This window comes from Protopterus annectens, chromosome 2.part1 (assembly GCF_019279795.1).
Source record: "Protopterus annectens isolate FY-2018-M chromosome 2.part1, PAN1.0, whole genome shotgun sequence".
NCBI classification, from domain to species: domain Eukaryota; kingdom Metazoa; phylum Chordata; order Ceratodontiformes; family Protopteridae; genus Protopterus; species Protopterus annectens.
In genome coordinates this window covers 1,472,235,680-1,472,263,534 of record NC_056729.1, presented here as the reverse complement: position 1 = coordinate 1,472,263,534, position 27,855 = coordinate 1,472,235,680, and the positions used below count along the sequence as shown (strand labels likewise).

The 27,855-nt window shown below is 40.7% G+C and overlaps 1 protein-coding gene across 1 annotated transcript in view; it reads left to right on the top strand.

The window, feature by feature from the left end:
* The window catches only part of FAM114A1 (family with sequence similarity 114 member A1), a 1,202,629-nt gene that overhangs the window by 1,068,428 nt on the left and 106,346 nt on the right, over window positions 1–27,855 (top strand). The window contains exon 13 of the mRNA XM_044062942.1: window positions 9,554–9,607. Within this exon, the coding sequence (XP_043918877.1) occupies window positions 9,554–9,607 (54 nt within the window). The remainder of the gene's footprint in view (window positions 1–9,553; window positions 9,608–27,855) is intronic.

Genomic DNA, 27,855 nt, shown 5'->3' with positions numbered 1-27,855 from the left:
AGATCTTGCCAAGGCATTCAACACCATCCCCCACTCTGGAATTATAGATAAAGTCACTAAACTAGGTATAAATCCCTATGTCACAAGATGGGTTGCCAACTGGCTTACTGACAGAACCCACACTGTGAAAGTAGCAGACTCCAAATCAGACTTCAGACCAGTGACAAGTGGAGTACCACAGGGTTCAGTCCTGGGTCCTCTCCTATTTGGTATCTACTTCTCTGAAGTACAGGCTAACACAGAAGGTCTTTGGCTAACTAAATTCGCAGATAACTGCAAACTAGGAGCCATAATCGAAACTCCTAACGATGTGGACAATCCTACAAAAGGGCCTCACTGAGACAGATGCCTGGTGTCAAAGCCATGGTCTCAATCTCAATGCAAAAAAGTGCATTGTCATCCCCTTTGGTAAAAACTCTGTACCCATAAACTACCACATAGGTGGTAGTCTACTTAACACCGAAAGTGTGAAAAGAGACCTTGAGACACAGGTGGACAGTAGTCTCTCCTTTGATAATCACATCGCCACAGTGGTCAGGAAATCCTTCTACATGGCACACCTCATCACAAAAGATTTCTCATACAGAAAAAGAGGTAATTGTTCCCCTCTAATCATAACTCATTAGACCCATTTTAGAGTACAACGCCTCTTTTGGTATGTACCTCACAAGACATCTACAACAACTGGAAAGGCCGCAGAAATACTTCACAAAGAGGATTACTGGCCTCAAACAGATGCCCTACGCAGACCGACTCAAAATACTCCAGCTTTACTCCATCGCATATCACCTATTCAGAGGCAATCTCTGCCTAAGATACAAAGCTATGTCAAACCCAGAGCTGTTGGACATGCCCCACTTAATGAAATCCCAATCCCTCCGAGCTACATGCTCTAGGGACCTAAACCTTGTCACCACAATAAACAGAGCATGCTGGAGGGATAGATTCCTGTCCCAGAGACTTTCCATACTCTGGAACAGACTACCTATCTATGTCAAATAGAGCTCCTTATTAGCACTCTTCAAGAAACATCTTGATGATTGGATGGGTAATAAGAAATTCACCCCAGGGATCACTTCTGTGGTTCTTCTTGACAGGGGCACAGGAAAATAATTTTCTTGGGTGGCGAAAGCCAGGGTATGTTTTTGGCTAGGCTTGTATAGGCCCTAGGGCCAGTAGCCTAGTACCTACCTTTGAACCTATAAATTACCAAGCAGGACAACTACCTCAGGTAAAATCCTGGTTGAATAATGCAAACTATGTAAAATGAAAGTACCTGTAAGTAGAACTTGGAATGAGTAAGATAAGCCTTCCCTGTACCTTCTCCAGAAACATTCAGTCAGGGATTTAAATACTCGACTGGAGCTTCTTGTTGAAGATGGTTTTAACAAGTCTGTTGAGACAGCTGAGAATGTCCTACTACAGTATTGGCCAGTATAGGCCCTGATCATAAGTGGGGCTCATTAGAGCAAGGTGGGTCTGCTCCCATCACTAAAAGCACAAAGCTTTACTTATTTAGAACTGTCAATGGGTGTTAAGATGCACACAAGGAATAATTGCAGTGATGCTAGCTTTTAATTATCGGATAGAAAGAGAGGATGAATATGCCTCTGCACTTACAAAAGTCTTTCTCAGGTGGCAGAGAAGAGTCCCAGTCTTCTGCTGACTTGACTGAATCAACTCCTGTTCCTTATAATTTGGACATGGTTTGCTTGACTTGAAGTTATTTCAGAGCTCTATGTATGTATCTTTCTCGGATGGTTCGTGAAGAGTCCAGATCTTCTGCAGGTTTTACCGAAGTGACCGTAAATGGAACAATAACAAGATAAACTTAATCATTATAGCAACAACAAAATGCATAAAGATCTTTATATTTTTAGTTATTTGACATTTGTTTATTGGAAGAATATCCCATTTTCAGAGGTGGCCCTGACAGAAAAGCTCCATGTTGACATAATGTGGCTACAGTTGAATAACAATGTTATTAGAAAACCTAATTTATAATAATAACAACATATTAACTAAGTGAAGTAAAAAGCAGTGAAAATCAGAACAACTATCATAAAGTAATTGCAATATACAAATAGAGACTTAGAGGATCTGGCTGTAAGGTGACTGGCAAGGAATGGATTGCCCTCGTACTGGAATCTGAATTAGCTGAGCCAAGTGTAGGACATCTTCTCTTGTGTGGAATATTTTCCCTGCTTTTTTAAGCCTTAAAAAATCAGGGCAGAGAGTCCACATGGATTAACTATATGCAGGTAACCAAGTTACGTATTTGCAAATATAGCTAATTTATTCAAAGCATGTTTTATTGTGGTGAAAAAGAAAAGCAGTGTACAGGATCTCATATAATTTCATAGGTACTTTTGAGGCTATTGTCTGTGAGGATCTTTAGAAGCCTATTCATACATTCCCATGAATTTTTTTTGCCATTGTATTTTAACACTGAGTAGTCCTGAGACAAGCTGAACATTTACTGAATCAACTCATACTAAACCAGGGGTGAATTTGACATTACCCATCCATTCATCCAGATTACATTTGAATATTGTAAGAAAATTACTTTGCTTTACGTGGTGAGGAAGACCATTCCAAAGTTGTGGTATTCTCTTTGATAAGTATCTATCCCTACAGTATGTTCTATTTATGTTGCAAAAAAGATTTAGATCTCTTGAGTGTCTGTGTTTATGCCTCCATTGCACTTGTAAATTTGAAGTAGGTCTGACAGGATTGGGGTGTGTTGTCAATGTTGTAACTGTAAGGGATTTCAAGTTTGCTGAAGAATACTCTTATACATTTCTTGGCATTGCGTTTTAGTCTATGGTTTTGACAGCAGCTGTTGGTTTGGGAAAGACCTTCTTGGAGACTCATCTGCACACTTGGTCAGCCATACACCCCTAACAGTAGATTTGGCATCCGAAAAGTAAATGCCAAAGAAGAGTGGCTCATGGACTGAACTGTGGGGTATACTGATCGTCTTTGTTTAGGAGGTAGAGATAGCCCACCCTAATTTCCTGGGTTCTGTTTGTAAGCCAGTTTAATATCCAGTGAGTTACATAGAGGGCTGATATTTAGTTGGGATAGGTTCATAGCTAAGTGCTACGCTAGCTGCCCTTGTGAAGCCATTTTAAGCCTAAGAAGTTTCTGTTCCAAAGGTAAGAATCAAACCCTGTATCTTGTGTCTATGAGGTAAATAGCATAATCTTTATTCAAAACCCCCAACCCTATAGTTTTTCCATGAGATTTGTGTGAGGGGTGGTGTCCGTTACCTTTAGAAGGTATAGATGAACAATTTGTACTGATTTCCTGTCATCCATTTCTTAAACAATTTTCTTGAATAAGTTATTCAGGTTAAGTAGGCAGGCTCTGCCCTTAAGAAATCTAAACTGGCTTAATTTGAGAGTTTGTAGGTTACGTGTGTCTTTATTTATTAATTCCACAATGATCCTTTCCATAGCCTTACAGATTAGTGGTAAGACTTATAGGTCTTTAGTTTCCTGGGTCCACTGACGCTCCTTCTTTGTACAAGGGGATGACAGTTGCTGTCCTCCATCCATCTGGGGCAAAGCCTGTTTGGAGGCTGACATTGAATAGCCTGTGCAGGGGTCTGACAGGTCTAATTTTAAGCTGACCTATAAGCAGCCCAGTATGTTATCCAGCCTTATAGAAGCAGTGTTCTTAGCCTTGGATAGTGCCTTGAGGATTTGTTCATGGGAGATTTGAGGGGAGGGTGTAGATGTGGGTATGAGATCTAGGAATATAGGAGGGGAGATGGGGGGGTGAAGTTACAGCTAAATTATTTGTTAGTATTTTGGCTATGTTCTCTGTGCCCAAGTATAATGCATCATTTATTATTAGCTCTGCACACTGCTGGACATTGCTTCTAAGGTTTCTAACATAGTTAAAGAAATCTTTGTGGTTGTCCATTGCCTTTTACCTCTCTCTGGTTTTGGATAATTTGATCAGGGTCTAGTGTCTTATTAGGGGGTCGGTTTTACTTGTATGGTTACTTCTGCAAGGCCATATAAAGTACTCTACTCTTCTGTAGTATAGAAGTAGAAATGGCGGGATGCTTTGTGAAATATCCATACAAGATTTTGCATCTTGAGAGTAACATTTATCTTTACGTACATTGAGTTTTTTTATTTTATTGCAAAGCCTGTTTATATTTGGATTCCACCATAGGGGTTTATTTTTGAATCTGGCATTGTATTTACATCAGAGAAGGACAGATGCATCTATTCTACTATTCACCTGTGCATAGAACTGGGCAATAAAAGATTTTGGGTAAGCACTGGTATTCTTGAGTTGGAAGAGAATGTTGAATTCAGCCAGATCATCACTCAGTTTCAGAAAATTAGCCTTGGTATAATCTTTGAATACCAAGGTATCGGAGGATGCTACTGGTTTCAGTCATAAGGTGAATATGACTTATTTGTGGTCTGATCTGATTAGGGAGGAAGTTACATTTGGTAGGGAGCAGAGTTGTCATGTGTAGGTAAGGACTAAGTCCAAGATTTTATCATCCTTGGTTGGGGTGCTGACTAATTCGTCCAGAGAGTTTATACTGATGAATTCCAGAAGTCTCTGGAAATACATGTTAGAGGATGTTTACATCTCCCAGTTAATGGAGGAGTAGTTGAAGTCCACTAAGAGAATAATGTTTAATTAATGCATAAGGGCTCCATACCATTTAGGTAGGATTTATGGTGAGAGAAGGAGTGCAGTTAAATTATTTCCTGAATCACCAGAAAGCTTAACTGCTTTATAGGTTACAGCTTGGAATATGTGCTTATATGCTGATCCTGGTGAGAGTAGGAACAGAGTGCATTGATTCCTGATTCTTTCTGGTTGGAGAGGAGTGTCTGTGCTTAATGTACTTGACTGGTCTGGTTGCTATTTGAGGCATCTACCAGAAAAAGGCTACAAACCTGCAGAACCTTGCATCATCTGGGACAAGAATGTGGATCACCAAACAGGCAGTGGCCTGCTTCTCTTCTTGGGATTGGTGCTAACATTTCGCTTCTGGTGAGAGAAGAAGCAAAGGAGTGTTGTATCCCAACAGAGTGAAGCTGTGCTGAGACCAGCATTAGTTGTAGCCAGGCAGTAGCCATTCATGCAACTTCCCTCTTTTCATCATTCTTGACAAGCTAATTCTTTATTTTTCAGTAAGTACTACTTGATTTCTTTCTAACTTCAGAATATCTGCCTAAATACATCATCCTTAAATTTTCAGGGTCTGTGTATTATATTCCGCTCAAGTGTTTGGCAGTGATCTGTACAGACTCAGGCACCTTGAGTGACATTTTTCCTGTTAAAGCAATATATAAGGAAACAGCTCCAGTACTTAGTAATAATGACCATCCCTCCTGGCATGTCTAAAGGACAGTTCCCTGTGCTTTTTCCTATTAACCTGGTGAACTTGGGTATTCTGAGGCAGTGTAGCAACTGCCTCATGTACACAGAAGAAAAGCAGGCCACTGCCTGTTTGGTGATGCACATTCTTGTCCCAGATGATGCAAGGGTCTGCAGGCTTGTAGCCTTTTTCTGGTAGATGTCAACCCTCTCCTCTTACCTCCAAACACTCAGACTTGTGAGAGATGCAATTGTATATCCAAATTGGAAGCCATGCACTCTCAAGCCAAGACCGGAATAGCTGGTCAAGAGGAGAATGTCAACACCTGCACCACACCACATGCAACACATAGCCCTCCAGAACACCCACCATCACAGCTCTCTCATAAAAACACAAACCACACACCCACCTTCATGGAGGCTGTCAATAGAAATCTACCCCAAACAGCATAGACCTCCAAAGCAGAAATGCACTCGACCACTACAACACAGCACAAACCACAAGACACATAGCTGACCTACACAGTGTGCCCCTCAACCTAAGCCCCTAAGGCAAAACAGCTTGCCCAATACACTAATCATGGGTGACTTGATAGTAAGGCACACTGATGTCCCACTCACTAGTTTGAATAAGGAGAAGGTAACAGTCAGCTGTCCATCAGGTGTCAGAATCCGACACATAACACACGCACTCAGGTCAACAAGTACGAGTATGACTCTGTCACTGTCCATGTGGGTGTGAATGACCTGAGATGCACCTCCCTGGACTACATGAAAAGAGACATGGAGGAGCTCTTGGATTATGTGGCCCAGGCAGGTATGACCGTAGCCCTGAGCAGCATCCTACAGTCGCCCAGAATGATACCACAGTACAAGCAGAAAATGATTGACTTCAACAATTGGCTGTTTTTGGTGTCATTCTAAGGGGGATGACATGATTGACTGATCTCGATGCTTTACCAGAGATGGCCTGCATCTGTCACCTCTGGATTTCCGGATACTGGCTAAGGCTCTTTCCACCCCAATAGTGCCTTCTTAGGTAATGTTCCAAAGACCAAATTACCACCGTAACAACTATAAATAAATGCAGTCTGAGGGTCATGCTGTTCAATGCTAGAAGTCTAAATCTCAAGATGCACTTGCTCAAAGCACTCCTCAAAATGGGGAACATCGACATTTGTGCTGTAACGGAAACCTGGTTTAAAGCAGCAGAAAGCACACCTGTGCTACCAGGCTATAACTCATTCCACACCTTTCGGCCCCAGAACATGGACCGAAGCTTCAAAGGTGTTGGTGTCTCCATATTCATAAAGGAGATATGCACACCTCCAGACTAGTAGCCCAGCATAACGCATCTGAAATACTTCAGATACAACTAACATTGGGTAAGACAGCAATTCAGGTTGTAGCCTGCTATAGGTCCCCAACCATGTCCCAAGATTCTCACTCCACATTCCTAAGCACCCTGGAAACTATTAGGGTCCAACCCAACACATTCATACTATGTGACTTCAACTTACCCCTCCGTCAACTGGGGAAACTACTCATGCACCAATACACTGGCCCAACGCTTCCTGGAATTCATCAGTTCCAGTGCCCTGGACCAGCTCATTCTTACCCCCACTAGAGGATGCAGCATCCTTGACCTGGTTATTACTAACCACAAACTAATCACCATGGAAATCCACATCTCACCCACACCCCCCGTAAAGGTAACCACCATGAAAAACTTCTCCAGAGCTGACTTTGGGCTCCTAAAAACAGAGGTGGCTAACTTCACAGCACCCATGTCAATAGAAAATAGATGTATGACTGCCGAATCATACACCAGTGCACTATACAAGCACGTACATAAATGCATGGAACTAGCCATACCCAACAGAACTAAAACGCTTTCCCCCAAAAAAAGGAGGCCAGTCTGGTGGTCCCCCTGCCATTAATAAACTCAACAACAGAAGGAAGAAACTGTTACAGAAAGATGAAGTCCCAAGACTGGAAAAACTCCCTTATTAGCCTCAACAAATAGTTAAGATCCCTCATCAAAACCTCTAAAGCCAGCTATGAAGGCAGAATTGTGGCAGAAGCTAAAAACAACCACAAAGCTTTCTATAGTTATAGCAAGAATCTCCACAGCAATACCCAGATTTGCTCTGAGTTACTGCACAATTGTACCTCCTGTACTGAGCCAACAGATATTGCCAGCATACTGGCCGACAGATTCAGTGCCAACCCCCCCCCCCAAGGACCAGTCACAATACTGGAGAATGCCAGGCACCCAACATTTCTGCAACATAGGTTAAAGCTGCATTATCCAAGGTCAAGAATACAGCTTCCATGGGACCCGGCAGTATCCCTGGATGTATTCTACATAAACTCCAAAGTGAACTGGCACCACATCTGTGTGCTGTGTTCAATCACAGCCTCACCTCAGGCTTTGTCCTTACTGAATGACACACTGCTACAGTCATCCCTCTCCATAAGGGGGGAGCGACTACAGACCCTGGGAATTATCGCCCCATTAGCCTGATGAGTCTGATATGTAAAGCTATGGAGCACATCAACTTGGACCTAATTAACAAGGATATAGGGAATCTCCAAACTCTAGATCCCACACAATTTGGTTTTGTGAAAGGTAGATCATGCCTACTTAACCTAGTTGACTTCTTTGAGTCAGTCACCAGAGCTGTGGATGAGGGCAAGCAGTTCATACAGCCTACCTTGATCTGGGCCTTTGATACCATTCCCCACTCAGGAATTATTGATAAACTTACCAAAGTAGGCATCAACCCCTATAAGAAGTCCAGGCCAACACAGAGGGCCTCTGGTTGACCAAGTTTGCAGATGACTGCAAGCTGGGAGCCATTATTAACTCCCCAAGTGATGTAGACATCCTACAGAAAGGCCTCACTGAGACCACTGACTGTTGTCAATACCATGACTTTATGCTTAATGCCAAAAAATGCGTAGTCATACCCTTTGGGAAAAACTCAGTTCCCACTAATTACCACTTCAGTGGGAGCCCACTGAACACTGAAGGTGTTATAAGAGGTCTGGGGACACAGGTTGACAGCAACCTCTCCTTCGACCACCACATTGCCACTGTGGTCAGAAAGTCCTTCTATGTGGCACATCTCATTACCAAGGGTTTTGCATCCAGGAAGAAAGAGGTCATCATCTCTCTCTACTCTTCCCTCATTAGGCCAGTCATCGAGTATAATGCCCCATTTGGCATGTACCTCACTAGACACATGCAACAGCTGGAAAGGCCACAAAGTACCTCACAAAGAGGATCCTGGCCTTAAACGCATGTCATACTGAATGACACACTGCTACAGTCATCCCTCTCCATAAGGGGGGAGCGACTACAGACCCTGGGAAAAAAAAAACTCCAGCTATTCTCTGTCTCATATCGTCTACTAAGAGGCGACTTACAAAGCCATGTCCGACCCAGCTCTGTTAGAAATGCTACAGCTAAGGAAATCCCAATCCCTCCACACCACATGCTCCAGAGACCTCAACCTCATTACCACAAGCACCTCACTGGCCCTCCTCAAGAGAAATCTTGATGAGTTGATGGGAAATAGAAAGTCCACCCCGGGGTCACTCCATTGGCTCTACTTGATAGAGGCACTGGGAACTAACGTCAGGTGGCAGATAATAGGGCACTCCTATGGGCTAGGCTTGTAAAGGCTCCGGGGCCATTAGCCTAGTAGAAACCTATAAACCTATGAGAGAGTTGTTCTTACAGTTAGCCATGATGTGATAAATGGTCTTGTTAATGGTAAATTGGTTATAGGGGAGTTGCAGGTTATCTTGTATAACTAGTTTGGAGGTGGAGTGTATTTTTTTTTTGTTAATGTAAATATGAAGATATTCATGCCTTCATTTAGTGCTTTGTAGTAGGTGTTGAAACCCTATACTGATGGGATGCTGTCATTGGTTTTCAACCAGGTGTCCATAATGATGCGTATGTGAATGTTTTCCAGGATAAGGAGTGCTTGCAGGGGGAGGAGTTTTTTGTTAAGGCTCCTAGCATTCAGCATCAGTACCTTTATGGAGGTCTACTTTGTTGAAGGAAGTTAATTTTATTATCAGGCTCACACTCTAGTAATAAGACTGTATTGACGTACTACACTGTATGTATGTATGTGAAGAATTTGTTATATGATATCTAACTGTGTTTTTTTTTTGACAGAGCAAGAAAAAGGCTGAGGTTTTAAACCCACTCACTAACAGTGTCTTACTAGAGGTAGGTGTTACTTGCATGGTTACTTTAGCAGGGCCATAAACAATGCTCTACTCTTCTGCAGTATAGAAATGGTTGGATGTTTTATGAAACATTCATATAATAAGTAGTCGAAATAATAGTGAACATTTTATTCATTTATCATTTTTGTTTCTTTATATATGGACACACACATTTGTGATTACATTGGAGAGTGTACCAACAATGAGGGGCTTTTATTTATTTAATATAGTTGTATTTTTACTCTTTTGACCAGATAAGAGACACAAGCAAAGTATTTCTTTTCAAGGGTGACTTTTTATCTGCTTGATGATTCATGTGTAAATCACATGGTATGCATAACTGAATGTATTTATTTGTTTAACGGGAAAGTCTGACTTGGAATGAAGCCAATTTTCAGTGGAGGCCCAGGGAGAAATGCTCCAGATGCTTGAATTTGTAACATGGGTGGAAATCAGAGTAACCAAAACAAAAATCCACTGTGAACAACCAAGTAAGAGAACAAGCCAAAGATGTAAGGTTTATTGAATCCACAAGAAAAATATTAACGCTGCTAGTATATTTGGCGTTTTTGTTGTGAAACTTCATCAGATACAAAATGAAATAAAATACCTGCCCAGTATTTAATTAAAAAACATAATTGGAAGCAGAGCACCATTGGATATATCATTAATCAATCTACCCTAACCAGTAAAAATAGTTTAAAAGAAACTGTGATTAAAAACATATAAAATCTTGCAAAAACAATACAATTGTGTAACATTAAAAGCACATAATACATATATATGCACCAAATGCATATACAAAATTGTATAAAACATAAACATGAAGGAAAAAATACATATGTTGTTGTGTCTTTCGGCTTTTCCTGGTTAGGGGTCACCACAGCAGAACTCCGGTCCGCTAATGATTGGCAGTATATTTTTACGTGCCGAGTTGCCGACCCTGATGCACAACCTTCAACGAAGGTACGCCCATTTGCGCATGTCTCCACACAGAAGACGCTCTAGCTGAGAATCGAACAGGACAACGTCTTACTGTGAGGCGACAATGCTTCTGCAGCACCACCACTGCAGTGAAGGAAAAAATACATATACTGTCTTTTATAATAAATAGATAAATATTAATAAATGATCTGCTGTTGTTTGCTGCCCTCTAATGGTATAAATTATATTCAAAGTTTGGCAGACCTTAATTTTAAAACTGGTAAAATGGTTTTAAAATTAAGGGCTGCCAAACTTTGAATATCCTTTATACCATTAGATATAAACAACAGCAGATCATTTATTAATATTTATCTATTTATTATAAAAGACAGTATATGTATTTTGTCCTTCATGTTTATGTTTTATACAATTTTGTATATGCATTTGGTGCATATATATGTATTATGTGCTTTTAATGTTACACAGTTGTATTGTTTTTGCAAGATTTTATATGTTTTTAATCACAGTTTCTTTTAAACAATGTTTACTGGTTAAGGTAGATTGATTAATGATATATCCAATGGTGCTCTGCTTCCAATTATGTTTTTTAATTAAATACTGGGCAGGTATTTTATTTCATTTTGTATCTGATGAAGTTCCACAACGAAAACTCCAAATATACTAGCAGCGTTAATATTTTTCTTGTGGATTCAATAAACCTTACATCTTCGGCTTGTTCTCTTATTTGGTTGTTCACAGTGTTTTTTTGTTTTGGTTACCAGTTTTTCTTTCATTCACTGTCATCCTGTTGGGTTATTGGAAATCAGAGTACCCAGGGAAAACTCACACAAATGCAGGGAGCACATGCAGACTCTGCACATAAGGCACCCCAGCCGAGAATCAAACTGCAGGACCTCTTGTTGTGAGGTGACAACGCTACCAGTGCACCACTGCACAGAATCAAACGCGGATGTGCATGATTAAACTCATTAGTAACCTTAATGAACCTATGAACCTAGGATCTGCATGATTAAACTTATTAGCAACCTTAACCCTGTTTACTAAACTTAGAGGTAGTACTGGTGGAGTCATCATCCAGGCAGCCATCAGAGGGAATTTTTACTTTAATCCCTACTTTTTTCCCTAAGCATGCCCAGTAGCACTTAAGGGGTGAACATAGTCTGAGTATTTATTTTTTTTAGCAGATTTATAATATCATAAGTTATTTTCTCAGTTTTCTATAAAGTACTATTAACTCATTTTTCACAGAGTGACTTGCATGCTACCTAAAAATAATTTTTTAGGTCAGACTCAAACTTTCCGTGAGATATTTTTGAGCAAGCAAGTACCAAGACAGTCATATACATCAGAAAAGTGCTACCAAATAAATCTAAAAACATTTTATCTATTTATACAAAACAGAAAGAAGGGAATAAATACTAACCAATTATGTGTGTCTGAATGAAATTTAACATTTCTAGATGAAAACTCTCACTTAGACATTAAACCCCTTTTGTCCGAGTTTGAATTGAAACCTCTGAACTGACTTCATGGCCAGCTGATATCCTGAAGTCTGGAAAGAATGAACATGACTGACAGTATAAAAAGCCTTTGTCATATTACTGAACATTGCACCTGTGAGTAAACTTTCATTAATGATTTGGAGAAGTTAATCACCTAGATACCATGTGGTTACAAGCCTGTACTAAGGTAATCTATAAATTAATTAGCCATTGTGTTCTTGTGGTATTTAGTAAGGTCTAATAGAAAAAATTGTCTCATTTTCTCAAACATTTTGGAGTTTCAGCCTTTTGGGATGGGAACTGCTTTACCCTGAGGCATGCGACAAAGCTGTAAAGCAAAATTAATGATTGAATGTTGATATCTATCTGTTTATATATTTGTTTGTTAACAAGGATAGTCAGACTGGGCAGTTGCCCCTTTTCATTACCCCCTCAGGGAGAACAGCTCCACAAAAACAGTGCAAGTGAGTAAAGGGGAATAGTGTAACAACAATGATTAAACCATCAGTGTTTTAGAAAGTTGATAGAATGAAAATATAGAGAGTAAACTAAAACATCTAAACAGAAGAAAGTTAATATACTTTTTAACATATACAATTCCACAGTTGAAGACGACCGACCCCAAAAAAATTGTGAAACTGTCTTTACATTAAAGACAGTTTCACAATTTTTGGGGGGTCGGTCGTCTTCAACTGTGGAATTGTATTGATTACTTGGCCTTTGTGGTAAACTTATACTTTTTAACATAATAAGAGAGAAGATACATTTGGTTAAAGGAGATAGGACAAATTGATGTACATTGGTTTGATATGTAATTATGATTTGTAATGTACACATTTATATTTTTTTTCTGATTTTTTAGGATTGCAACATTTGTATTAACTAAGAAGTAAGGGAGGAGAGGAAATCTGAGATAATAAGGTCAACAGGAGGTTAAGGGTGTAGAATGTGGTAGTATTCTAATGGGTATGGGAAGGAGGAGAAAGAGAGATGTACATGAGAGTAGGAAGGAGAGAGCATGAGGAAGAAAGCAGAGAAGAGGTAATTAGGGAGAGGAAACAAGCTGTAATAGAGAAGACAAAAGAGGGACAGATAGAAGGGGTGAAGGCGTAGATGCATATGTAGGGGGAAATACATGGGATAAGTTAAACGTGGAGGAAGGAAGAGCAATTGGAAACAAATAAAAAGATTTATGGAAAGGAAGACGTATTATTGTAGCAGTGCTCTCACTGCATTCTTTTTCAAGAAATGATGAGGCCTATCTGTCCAAACAACGCTAGCTTTTGGAAGTTAGGAGCTCTCTGACATTTTTCATATGTGCTGAATGTAAAACAGGTCAGCCCATGTTTGAATTAGTACAAGTCAGACATGGACTAAGATACCACATGATGCCATAGTTGATTGGATACAATGGTCTCTTTTGGTAAAGTAAACAGTGTTGAGTGACTTAGCAGTTGCCTTTCATGCTGGGAAGTTCCAGAGGCTTACAGTTATGTCCTGATGGCAGCTGCTAGAATTCAGGCTTTAGTATTGGCATCATTGTGTAACTTAAGGTGGTGCTGCACTCCAAAGGTACTGCCTTTCAGGTGAGACATTAAATCAAGTCCTGTTTGCATCAGGTGTAGAAAATCCAAATGTTGTTAGCAAGAAGACTAGCAGATTTTGATAAAGACACTTAAAAAAAAAAATCAGAACTTCAAATACTATAGCAATTTACATGTCACATCTGTTCCTGTATAAACATAGATGTACACACATGTACACATTAACAAATTAACATATTTATATAATCACTTCTTCACATTATAATTTTTCTTCCTTACTGCTTTCCTTACCCCAAATTTCCATTAGCTCAGCAAATTATTGTGTCATATTATTTTTAAATTATGTTGGGTGACGCAATGGTGCAATGGTTAATGTTGTCGTCACACAGCAAGAGGTTCTCTGGTTTGATTCTTGGCTAAGTTGCTTACTGTGTAGAGTCTGCATGTCCTCCCTGTGTTTGTGTGGGTTTTCTGCAGGTACTCCAGTATCTTCCCATATTCCAAAGACATGCATCTGTAGAGTTTCTCCCTGGGCCTCTGCTGAAAATATGCTCTGTCCTAGTTTGACTTTCCTGGTCAAAAAATATTAAGTAAAAATAAATAAATGTTCATTCTTCTTTTGTTTTATTACAACATGGACTCCATCTTTCCAACCATATCCCCCAAATGATACGTTGCACTCACCCTAATGTTTATGGTCATTAGGCTTATTTTTAAGTTGTATGTTTTCAAAGCATGGCAAAAATTATTTAGTTTGCTGTAATGACAAGCTCAGGGAAAAGGTCAAACCATGGTATCTCTACAGACGTGGGGTTTGGCTTTATTGCTTTGAATGTACCAGTAAAGACTTACAAAAAGTAAAAAGACATGAATATTCAGAATCCATGTAACTGAACACTGCTAAGTCCTTGAGGGATCATTTGCGTATATTCCACGGGCCAGCACTACAGGAGGTTTAAGGTATTACACAGTGAAGACTCTAGTTCGGCTATGAACTGTTTACTCTTTGGTTTGTGTAGCTACATAAACATATATAGTCTTTCTTAGTCAGTGTTTATGTGGCTTCTTGGTGTCAAAGTTGAAACATGATTATATTTTGGACTTTTTCCATCCTGTTTGTACATTTTTGAATTGCAATCTGAACTTATCATTACTGTCATTGAGAGTTGTATATTTTCTACGGTAGACTTACAATACACCAAAACCAATCCAAACCAGGTAATTTATTTAGTGCTTTCATCTTCAATATTAACAAGACTTCAGCAGAATAAAATTACATGAATGTTGGCAGTATGACTGGTATAGGGAGAGAGCTAGCTGATATGATGAAGAGAAGGAAGGTTGATATGTTGTGCATGCAAGAGACCAGATGGAAGGGGAGTAAGGCCAGGTGTATCGGCGGTGGGTTCAAATTGTTCTACCATGGTGTGGATGGGAGGAGAAATGGGGTAGGGGTTATCCTGAAGGAAAAGTATGTCAAGAGTGTTTTGGAGGTGAAAAGAATCTCAGACAGAATGATGTTTATGAAGCTGGAAATTGATGGTATGGTGATGAATGTTGTTAGTGCATATGCTTCGCAAGTTTGGTGAATGACGGATGAGAAAAAATTTTGGAGTGAGTTGGATGAAATGGTTGTGAGTCTACCCAGGGGGTGAGAGAGTGGTGATTGGAGCAGATTTCAATGGGCATGTTGGTGAAGGAGAACAGAGGGGATGAGGAAGTGATGGGTACATATGGTGTTAAGGAGAGGAATGCAGAAGATCAAATGGTAGTGTTTTTTGCAAAAAGGATGGGCATGGCTGTGGTGGATAAGTAGTTTAAGAAGATTGAGGAGCATAGGGTGATGTACAAGAGTGGAGGAAGATGCATACAGGTGGATTATAGCCTGTGCAAAAGGGCCAGTCTGAAGGAGATTGGAGACTGTAAAGAGGTAACAGGGGAGAGCGTAGTTAGGCAGCATAGGATGGTGGTCTGTAGCCTGACGTTGGTGTCAAGAAGAGGAGGAGGAGAGTGAGGTCAATGCCAAGGATCAAATGGTGGAAATTGAAAAAGGATGATTGTGCGGTGGAGTTCAGGGAAGAGTTAAGACAGGCATTGGGTGGCAGTGAAGAGTTACCGAATAGCTGGGTAACTACAGCAGAGCTGGTAAGGGAGCCAGCTAGAAAGGTGCTTGGTGGGACATCTAGATAGAGGAAGAAGGACAAGGAGACCTGGTGGTTGAACGAGGAAGTACAGGAGCGTATACTGGGAAAGAAGTTGGCAAAGAAGAAGTGGAATTGTTAGAGAGATGAAGAAAGTAGACGGGAGTATAAGGAGATGAGGTGCATGGAGAAGAGAAATTTGGGGAAGGATAAGGATAAGCCATATGGAGTGTTGTATGAACGTTTGGACACTAAGGAGTGGAAAAGGGCTTGTACTGATTGGCTGTACAGAGGGACTGAGCTGAGAAAGGTGTGCAGCAGGTAAGGGTGATAAAGGATAATGAGGGAAATGTACTCACAAGCAAGTAGAGTGTGTTGAGCAGATGGAAGGCGTACTTTGAGGGGCTGATGAATGAAGAGAATGAGAGAGAGATGGTGGGATGATGTAGGGATAATGAATCAGGAAGTGCAATGGATTAGCAAGGAGGAAGTAAGGACACGTATGAAGAGGATGAAGAATGGAAATGCTGTTGGTCCAGATGACATACCTGTGGAAGCATGGAGGTGTTTAGGAGAGATGGCAGTGGAGTTTTTAACCAGATTGTTTAATGAAATCTTGGAAAGTGATGCCTGAGGAGTGGAGAAGTGTTTTGGTACCGATTTTTAAGAATAAGGTTGATGTGTAGAGCTGTAGTAACTACAGAGGAATAAAACTGATCAGTCACTGCATGAAGTTATGGGAAAGAGTAGTAGAAGCTAGGTTAAGAAGGGAGGTGATGATTAGTGAGCAGCAGTATGGTTTCATGCCGGGAAAGAACACTACAGATGCAATGTTTGCTCTGAGGCTGTTGATGAAGAAGTGTAGAAAAGGTCAGAAGGAGTTGCATTGTGTCTTCATGGTCTTAGAGAAAGTGTATGACAGGGTGCCTAGAGCGGAGTTGTGGTATTGTATGAGCAAGTTGGGAGTGGAAAAGAAGTATGTAAGAGTGGTACAGGATATGAATGGGGGTAGTGTGACAGTGGTGAGGTCTGCAGTAGGAGTGACAGATGTGTCCAAGGTGGAGGTGGGATTACATCAAGGATCAGCTTTGAGTGCTTTCTTATTTGCAGTGGTAATAGACAGGTTGACAGACGAGATCAGACAGGAGTCCCCATGGACTATGATGTTTGCGGATGACATTGTGATCTGTAGTGAAAATAGAGAACAGGTTGAGGAGACCCTGGAGAAGTGGAGATATGCTCTAAAGAGGAGAGGAATGAAGGCTAGCAGGGCTAAGAATATATGTGTGTGAATGAGAGGGAGGATAGAGAAATGGTGAGGATGCATTGAGTAGAGCTGGCAAAGGTGGCTGAGTTTAAATACTTGGGATCAACAGTTCATAGTAATGGAGAGTGTGGAAGAGAGGTGCAGAAGAGAGTACAGGCAAGCTGGAGTGAGTGGAGAGTGATTTTTGACAGACTGGTACCAGTAAGAGTGAAAGGGAGGGTCTACAAGAGGGTAGTGAGACCAGCTATGTTATATGGTTTGGAGATGGTGGCGTTGATGAAAAGACAGGATTCAGAGCTGGAGGTGGCAGAGTTAAAGATGTTAAAATTTGCACTGAGTGTGATGAGGATGGACAGGATTAGTAGTCAGTATATTAGAGGGTCATCTCAGGTTGGACGGTTTGGAGGCAAAGCCAGAGAGACGAGATTGCGTTGGTTTGGACATGTGCTGAGGAGGGATGCTGGATATATTGGGAAAAGGATGCTAAGGATGGAGCTGCCAGATGAGAGGAAAAGAGGAAGGGGTTAGATAAAGTTTATGGATGTGATGAGAGAGGACATGCAGGTGGTTGGTGTGACAGAGCAAGATACAGAGGACAGGAAGAAATGGAAATAGTTGATCCACTGTGGCAATCCCTAATGGGAACAGCTGAAAGGAGAAGAAGAAGAAATTCCTGCCTTAATATAACAGATAATCTAATGTTGTCAATTTTCATTCTGTCCTCAACTGATGGTTCGGATCCAAGGAGTTGGATGCAACTCAGCCGCTGTAAAAGCTTGCGGCAATCCAGAACTCTTGAGCTTCTTCCTTACCCACAATACATCCTCCCCTTACCTCAGATCTCATTTGCCACCATTAGGTAAAAGACGTGGTTGTTTGACTCTAAAGCTACTGGGATAGATAAGTGTTATATTTTTGTCTTCTACTTCAGTCTTTACTTAAAATTTCTCTTTATTGTACTAACGTACTCTAGATGCTATCATTAGTATCTCTTTCCTCCCTGTTTTTCTCTTCCTTACCCTTCTATGTTTATTGTAGCCTTACTACCTTTGTAGGTAGTCCCTTTTCTTCTCTTTCTTGCTTTAAAAAAGAAAGAAAGAAAGAAAAAAATAGATTTTTTCCTTTCCTTCCATTTTGTCCTTACTTTTTTTGTGGTGGTGTTTCTTCTGTACAGTTCCTGTAGCCATTATTATTTAACATGGCTGAAAAAGAAAAAAATGCTAGCAGGTTTTAAGAAGTGTGGGCAAAAGATTCCCTTCTCTGACTCACACACACTCTGTGTCTACTGCCTTGGTCCCCTCCATCTGCAAGAGAGTTGTGCGATATGTCATGCCTTCAACCCCCAAGCGTTGGTAGAATGTAAGAATAAATTAATCTTGAAGGGCCTTTTACCTCTTCTTTTGATGATGCCATCTGTGGAGAGATGTCCAAAAAGTTATCTCAATCATATCCAAGCGCTTCTTCTGTTTCTTCTAAGACCTCAGAGAAAACTTCAAAAAGGCCTTCTTCAGATCCAGCAGTTTCTACATATCTGTCCAAGAAGAAAATTAAATTATTGTATCCGACATCCTTGGATCAGATAGAGGTAAAAAGTACATTTTCAGATCAGACAGCTTCTTCAGATCTGAAGTCTCAGAAGAGAAAGGATTCAGCAACTCCGAAGACGTTGGATCATTCTAAAATACTGGACATACTTCCTAGGACAAGGTACTCCCCGTCTGTGGACCCTGTCACATCAAGAGTGCATTCTACATTTCTTTATATACCAGATTCTCCTTCCATGCATTCCTCTCTCACTGTAGAAGATGTGGAGAGGGTAGTAAGACAGATGCTTTTGGCGCATAACATCCCAGTTGTTGCTTCAGCTCCTACTCCTTCAGGTCAGGAAGCCCATATATCCAAGACTCCACCTATATTTCTTCCTCCTCTGACTCCCTCTATGAGTTTTGAGCCCTTAGATCTAAATTGTCCAGGCCTGTCTTCTTCGGATCCGAAGATCGCTGTATCCTGTGATCCAAAATTTGCTCTGAGTTTCTCCATGCTGTTGGATCTGGAGAGCTCTCAGAGCTGATTCTGCCCTGTCAGATCTGAGATGTTTCAGTCAACTCTGAAGGCTTTGGAGCTGTCTCTACACGTTTGAGCTTCCACAAGGTTTAGTTCAGCTCTGGCTTCTGCGTCAAGGGGACTTTTCTTGGAGCAGGGGAAGACCAAGGATCAAAAATCCCTCCTTTTAGACCTGGGTTCTTATCCCTCAACAGGAAGGTCCACCTTTAAGACTTTGGAGAGAGACCTGCTAGCTTCCATGACCCAGATGGGTCCTCTCTACTCGAGTTCCATATTTTCCCCTGCTCTGCATCAGGAGTCTCAGCTAACCCTTCTGCAGGGTACCAAAACCTCAGGTCAGCCAATTGGGTATTTCTACTGCTTCTGATACCTCCCCAGATTATCCCACTGAAGGGGTCCCTTGGAAGAGGACATAGATTCAGGAGAACCCAGATGCTTCCTCTTATGTCACCAAAGACACAGGTTTTTAGAATGGTGAAGGATCCCCACTTGTCACCTCCTGTGAACATCTTATTTGGAGGCATCCTTGAAATCTTAAAACAGAGAGGGGGCTGGAATGGAATGGCAGCCCAGCAATCCTTTGGAGGAATCTGTGCTCCTGGAGGCAATTGGTACCGGCCTATTAGGTTCATAGGTTGGTACTAGGCTGTCGGCCCTAGGGCCTATACAAGCCTAGCCCTAACAACTCCCTGGATATTTCTTCCCACAGTATTTACTTTCCTGGACCCCTGTCTAGAAGGGCGAATGACATGATCCCTGGGGTGAATTTCCTATCTCCAATCCAATCGTCAAGGTTCCTTTTGAAGAGGGCCAAGAAGGCGCTGTGTTTGACATGTATGGCCAGTCTATTCCAGAGTCTGGAGAGTCTGTGGGTCAGGAACCTATCCTTCCAGCATATTTTGTTCATTGTGATGACAAGGTTTAGATCCCTGGAGCTTGTGGCTCTGAGGGATTGGGATTTCTTTAAGTGGAGCATGTCCAACAGCTCAGGGTTTGACATGGCCTTGTATGTTAAGCAGAGATCGCCTCAGAGTAGACATGCCACAGAGCTGGAGTTTTTTTAGACGGTCAGTATAGGGGATCTGCTTTAGGCCTGTGATTCGTTTAGTGAGGTATTTCTGTGACGTTTCCAGTTGTTGCAGATGTCTTGTGAGGTACATAACAAATGGAGCGTTGTACTCTATAATGGGTCTAATGAGGGATGAGTACAGTGGGACAATGACCTCCTTTTTTCTGGATGAAAAGCCCTTAGTGATGATGTGTGCCACATAGAAGGATTTCCTGACCATCTTGGGTGATTCCATCTGCCGACGAGGTTATCAAATTGGTCTTGCAGTGGGCATGGAAGGAGCCTGACTCCATTGAGCCCATACCAGGGAAGCCTGATAAAATTGACCCCTCTGGAAGACATACATTTCTGGTCGTAGGCCCCCCCTCCCATTGATGCCATGGTTGTAGTGGTGGCCACCAGGAAGGAACTAGCCAACAAAAGTTCCTCTGTTTCATCCCCCCCCCCCCAACAAGGAGTCATGGGCAATAGATTTGGGAAGTGTGTCTACACTTCAGGGACCTTTGCCTTGAGGTCCCTGAACTATCTGGCACATTTCACCAGATTACTGGTAAAGGGACTCTCGGATACCCTTGAAGGAACCGTGTCTGAGGAAGTGAAGGACTCCATCACCTCACAGATGGTGTGCCTTCAAGTCAGTATCAAACTTGTCCATGAGGCTTATTTTCAGTGTGTCAGAAGGAACGTCAAGGGCAGTAGGTTACAGCATAGCCATCAGGAGACATGCCTGGCTTTTGTTTGTTAGTCATTGTTCCCTTTGACGGCACATCTCTCTTTGGCCCCATAGTAAGACACTTCATCCAGGTGCGAGAAGGATGGAAAGACCCTTTCTGCTGAGGGTGTGCATTTTTCGACACTCCCAAAGATCCTTCTTGAGGAATCATTGGGGAGGTGGAAAGATGTGGTTCAAGAAATCACAAGAACCTTTCCAAGACATGCGTGGAGGGTCTTCCCCCAGAGGCAGAGGGGAAGACTCAAATGGTATCTGCTGCCCTCGTGGCAGAGGGGACCCGCAACGTCAAGGGTCCAGAGAACTTTTCTTTGGCTAACCCTTCCAGTGCTCCTGAACGGAGGCCCAGTTGTCCCCCTTTGGAGGCAATAAGGGGTCATTTGACCCTGCACCAGAAAGCCTGGCTAGAGATAGCAAAAGATACCTGGGTGCAGAGGAGCATATCCAGAGGATATATAATTCAATTTTCCCTTCCTCCTCCAATTTCCAGGAAAATTCCCAATGTTCCACCCAATCAGAGTGATCAAGCAGCCATTCAAATACAAAAGCTGCTAAACAAAAGTCATCCAAGAGGTCCTCCCAGACCAGAAAGCATCCAGAATGTACTCAAGATTCTTTTTAGTGCCAATGAAAACAGAGAACTGGAGACCAATTCTGGATCTCAACGATCTGAACAGATTTGTTTGGAAGACAAAGTTCGGGATTGTCATGGTTCAGTCCATTCTTCTGTTTTTGGAAAAGGACAACTGGATGTGCTGAATAGATCTCCAGGATGTGTAATATCATATAAAAATAAACAGGCAATCCAGGAGATTCTTATGCTTCTGGCTAGGAGCCAGTCATTATCAGTTCAGAACACTGCCCTTTGGCCTCACCACAGCTCCCAAAGTGTTCGCTAAATGTATGGTAGTGGTAGCAGCTCACTTGAGACTGCAGTGATTCCATATGTTTCCATTCTTAGACGGCTGGCTCATTACTTCTCCAATCAGGCATCAACTCATTATGGCAAGAGAAGAGGTCATTCACTCTTGCACAAGGTTATGAATAACCATAAATTTTGAGAAGTCAGATCTAGAGACAACTCAAATTCTGGAATTCATAGCAGTGCTACTAGACAAATCCTCCCTTCCCCTTTCCAGAGTTCAAACGTTGAGATCACAATTCAGCAAGATACCTTGCAATACAACGATCTTGGCTTGCCTAGTTCTACAAGCTCTAGGATCAATGGCAGCAGAGATAACCCATGTTCTACTAGCCAGGTTTCACATGAGAATTCTCCAATGGATGTTGGCATCTCAGTGGTCAGTTCTTCAACTACCCTTGTCCGCTCTCATACAAATTACAGGTACATGCAAGAAAAGTCTGATGTGGTGGATCCAGTTGGATCAGTTGTTCCAGGGTCGTCCATTTGTCCCCTCATAGCCCAAGGCCATAGTGACCACAGACACTTCCCAGCAAGGCTGGGGGGGGCATTACCTGGGAAAGACAGTCCAAGGCATCTACTTCCCCGAAGAGGCCAACTTGCATATCAGCATACTGGAGTTGAGAGCAGTTCTTTTAGCATTTCAAGCTTTTCAGGATGCTCTGTCATGAGGAATGATTGCAGTTCAAACAGACAATATGTCAGTGGTTTGGTACATCAACAAACAAGGAGGAACCAGATCATATCCTCTGTGTTGAGAAGTGCTGAGGGTGTGGCAATGGGCAATATCTTCCAACCACTTTCTGTTAGAAGTGCATATTCTGGGATGTCCAGTATGCTAGCTGACAAGTTGAGCAGGTGCATTCTGTTACCTCACGAATGGTCCCTCAACCAGAAAGTGGCAAAACAAATATTCCACAAATGGAGCCAGCCTTGCTGTGATCTCTTTGCATCTCCCCTAAACAAGAGCAGCAAGTATTTTGCCCTAATCCCCCCATGGGGGAATCACTGAGGGATGCTTTTCTCCATGATTGGCCCCATCTTTCTACAGAGAACTGCCACATTGAAGACCAAAGTCATTTTCATTACCCCATTTAGCGTCAAAAGATTTGGTTTCACTTCCTGTGGCCTCAGTTCACCAGCCTTGGATTCTGGACCCAGCCCCAGACCTCCTGTCACTCACCAGATGGGCATGACACATCCAGACCTTACCAAATCTCAGGCTGACAGCTTGGTTTCCTCCACTTCTAATAATAGCCAAACAATTGATCTTTTCCCCTGCATTTCACATCTTGTTGTTTTCCCTTAAGCCATCCACTAGAAAACTTTATGCTAATAAGCGGAAAAGATTTGTACACTGGGCTATTCAAAAGCATGTAGACCCTTTCTCTGCACCAGTTAGTCATGTGCTAGAGTTCTTGACACTGCTTTTCAACTAAGGGGCCAGATCTTCAACAGTGAGAGTCCAGTTTGCAGCAATTTCTAATTCTCACATTGGATTTGATGGCCATTCACTAACCTCTCATAAACTATGAAAAGCCTTTTTGCACGGCACAATTCTTCTTAACCCCCCTTTCAAAGATCCCATGCCACTGTGGGATCTCAATTTGGTACTGCAGTCCTTGATTCTCCCACTTTTGAGTCCGACTATGATTGTAACATTAAATTTTTGTCTTGGAAGACCTTATTTTTAGTTGCCATCACCTCCACCAGACGAATTTTGGAAGTTCAGGCATTGTCAGTGAGACCTCTGTATCTCATTTTCCATAATGATAGAGTCTCCTTACGAACAAAGGCATCTTTTTTGCTCAAGCTAGTATCCCATGTCAACATTAATCAGTGTATTAATGTACCAATCTACCAGTCTTCTTCCTGAACTATACCAGCTAAGGTGAATAATTGTTACATTTGCTAGATATGCATAGACAATTACGTTTCTGTCTTCATAGAGTAAAAGATGTCAGAAAGACTGATCAATTGTTTGTGTCCTTTGCTGACTTGAAATTGGGCACACTTGTATCTAAAGTTTCCTAAGCTAAATGGCTTACTGACTGTATTTCCTTTATTTATAACAAGTCAGGAATGACTTTGCAATACAAAGTACAAGCTCATTCTACTATAGTTGTAGCTACCTCGTCAGTTTTCTGTTCAAAAACTTCCATGGATGATATTTGTTCAGCAGCAACTTGGGCTTCCATCTGGTGTCCAGAGGTAGGGCATTTTTTGTCTTAGTGGTGCTCAGAAATGTCCTTCCTTGAATCCACTCAGGGTTCTAAGTAGTTAGGGACTCTGTCTCATCATTCGAGGACGGAATGAAAATTGACAGCATCTGATAAAAAAGTTATGTACTTGACATAACGTTCCATCTGTGTAGTCCATTTTCATTTCTCCTCGACTCTCCTCCCACCAGCCCCCAACCTTTTTTAGGTCTATTCTAGAAAAGTGAGGGGATATAACAATTTAGTTATATATTTCCAACATTACCAGCTCCAGATGTGGCATTGCCTCTTCCTGTCTGCGACTCTCTCTCTTTATCTGAATTATACACATATAAAGTGGTAAGAGTACATCTTTTTTTATTGCTTGCAAACAAGATCTGAGGTAACGGGGAGGGTGCATTGTGGGTAAGGGAGAATCTCGAGTTCTGGATTGCCACAAGCTTTTACAGAGGCTGGGTTGGATCCGACGTCTTGGATCTGAACCCATCAGTCGAGGAGGAATGAAAATAGATAACACAGATGGAACGCTATGGTAAGTACATACATTTATTAAGTCACACGATAGATCATGTGACTAAACATTAAATCCAGTAATTAAATATTGATGAAATGCAATCAATAAAACATTACCAAAAATATTTTAAAATTAGTAAATAATATGAATTACCTGTTAAAATTTTCTTAGCTTTATATTAAAAAATACTTAAGCCTGAGTTACAGGAAACATTCTTATTTTTTGTAACAGACCATTTTTAGTTTATTTAAGAGGAGAAGGTTTTAAGAACAAGTTAGAAATGAAAGAAGCAGAGTAGCAGCTTGGTTGTGAGATGATTGCAACCCAAATGATGTAATACTTTTTTTTAACAATCCAAATCGTTATTCATTTCATTATGCAAGAAAATAAGACATATAGTCCATATCCTTCTGGACTTTACATTTTTCACTGCCAGATAAAAAGAGCTACGGATTTTTAAATAGACCATTCTTAAAAATCACAAAGCATACGCTTCCTTAAAATAAAATAAACCAGTTTAGAGAACTATCCATTTATCTACCATAAAGAATGCAAGATGCAACAATGAAATGTAAAACAAAGTGCGCTAATAAAAGTCAACACCTTTTATGTTCACATAGCTGTCTTCCTGACAGTCGACATCTATATCTAGCATATTGCCTCATTCCATCTTCTGTATATATACTTATCCAATTTCATTGTATTGGGAGTAACCTTAAGCTCACATTCACTCTCATTAGGAATCTTATTTTTATGGGTAATTGCCAAACCCCAACAAGCTCTTTTTATCCCAATAAGCTCTTTTTATTCTCAGTATATTTCACCCATCATTCCCACCTTTTCCTCTATATCTGCCCTGCCCCATTAATAATGCTTCTTGGTTTTTCATCACTTGTATTAAGTCTAAATTTTCCTGCATGCATGGATGGTCAGTTCTCTTCCACTTTTTTGTAACAGCTTTCTTTCGGGCCAAAACTACTGTTGTTAATAACTCTCTGTCTTTGAGTCAAAAATATACATTTTTGTAAGTTGAGCTCTCTCTGTCCGTCTCTATCAAGCCATAGCTCTGAATAAAGTTTTTGCTTCCCAGTTCTAAATTCCCCTAATCCCGACCATGTCCAAAATATGTGGAGCTAGTCCCATATCTTATCTGTCTCAGAACACCCAACATTCCCTGGAGCTGTTCGGATACATCTTATGAAAATGCTTGTATAGGTACTTCATTCAAAACCCTGAAACCTCCTAATTTTTATTGTTTTTTTACCATCATATATCAGCCTCTACTGATTTATTGAATAATGCACTCTCAACATCCTCTTCCACGTACTCTGTAGCTTGCTTTGTTTATGAGTCTTTATGTTTTCTGTAATCTGTGTATTTTTGAAAACAACTACAGCCATTTTCTGATACTTTCCATAATTTTCCCATTGTGGGATCTATGTTACATATCCCTGCCTTAATTTTCGCTTATATATTTTATTTAAACGATTACACACTATGAAATTCCACAAATGTCTTTCTTATTAGCAAAAAAGAGATGTTGTAGACTTCACTTCACTCACTTACATGCACCTTCTCTCTTCTCCATATCACTGCTTTTGATGGTACTACCTATAATCTAGTCATAAAAAAGTTTTGCTTACTGTAAAGTCAAACATTTTGATGTAGAATATCATCATCATTTTGTCACAGATTTTGTAACATTTCTGTTTCATTGAATTAAATTGTGTTATTTGTGTATATATTTCTCAAATATTCTAATTTCATCCAGTTGTATTGCATGCAATTTGACATTTTTGCTGTTATTGTATACTACCCTGTCTCTCTCTCAACTAAAAAGAGTCCATCGACTGGCTCACTTAGCTGGTTAACAAATCAAATAAAGAAGTAAATAGACTAAAATCTTTACAGTAGGTTAGATAGTCTATAGGCACAAAAGTAAAAATAATGTAAAAAGAATTATGTGCGAAGACAGTTTAAACAACAATATTTTTCAACAAAAACTCTTCTTTGCTATGGTAATAGTCAACACATTCAAAGCAGATACATCAATATTATGTTATATTGCACACAGAAAAATCCCAACAGCTTTCAGAGACACCTTTTCATATCTTAGAAGCAATACAAGGTAGACTCTTCGTATCAATGGAACTTTTATTCAGCCAGAAGTAAGCTCTAAAATGAAAGTAAGCATTTCCTTTCTGGATAGTTATTTTTTGAAATCTATACAGAAGTATGAAAGTTGTGCCTGTGTGCATAGTTACCAGTATAAATAGTGATCAGTATCCCTCTCAAGCTATACAAGTTACAGTGTAGGTTTCAGTGCACTTTAACTGTACATCATTTAATGTTTCATTTCCTCAATTTAGGTAAAATTCTAAGCCAGGCTGCTCAGTGCTGAAATGGTATTGAAACTCCTTCCCTAAACACCTGTATACTTCAGAATCAGCTGTATACCACCTTTAAAACTCTCACATTCATTATAAAAGGCATTTCCTCACTCACATGTCTTGCGAACAGTGATTGTCCCTATGCGACTGTTCATGGTAGATGGTCTAATATAAAAAAACATGTTTAAGGGTTTAAAAAAGTCTCTGTTTCCTTTTGTAAACTGAAGTCTAAATGGGATTTAGTCAGTCAGAATCAATGGATTTTATATTTATTTGGTATGCAGTTGGGCAGTGCTTTCTTTTCTCCAGGATTTCATTGCAGTTTTTAAAATTCAGAGCCATATCTGTTTAAGCAAAAATCTATACATAATATCACTGCCTGCCAGACTTACAAGCTTTGACCGGCTAAAATTGTACAGAAAATCTGAGACACCTTATAAGCATCTTAGAATGGATCCAGAGATAATTACCTTAACTTGCAGGAAATTATCCAGAGTCGTAGTCAGCCTTAGGGGAATTCCATATGTTTATGAGAAGCGCATCATGTTGTGGTTCTACCACTGTTAAGTTCCTTTATGCTCTTTAAATAATGGTTCACAACCAAAATGGAATGATTTGGCTGTGGAGAGATAAATGTGATCTAATTGCACACATTTTCGGCAAGCCACTGGCTCTTTGAATTATGGAAATTTCTATCCAACAGTTTTAATGTTGGTTAGACAGAGAGGGACCTTGTGAAATGTCATTTTTCCTTACAGGCAACACCTCAGTCATGCTGTCATATATCTTAGTGCATCCGCTGGTTACTTCAGCTGTCCACAATGGTCACTGGCAAATGAAACTTAACAAGTTGTTATGTATCAGCAGCTTGCCATACTACTCTTAATTATAGTGATTGAAAGTCAGGAACCCTGAGGACCATCTAAGGCCAGTTGTTTGAAG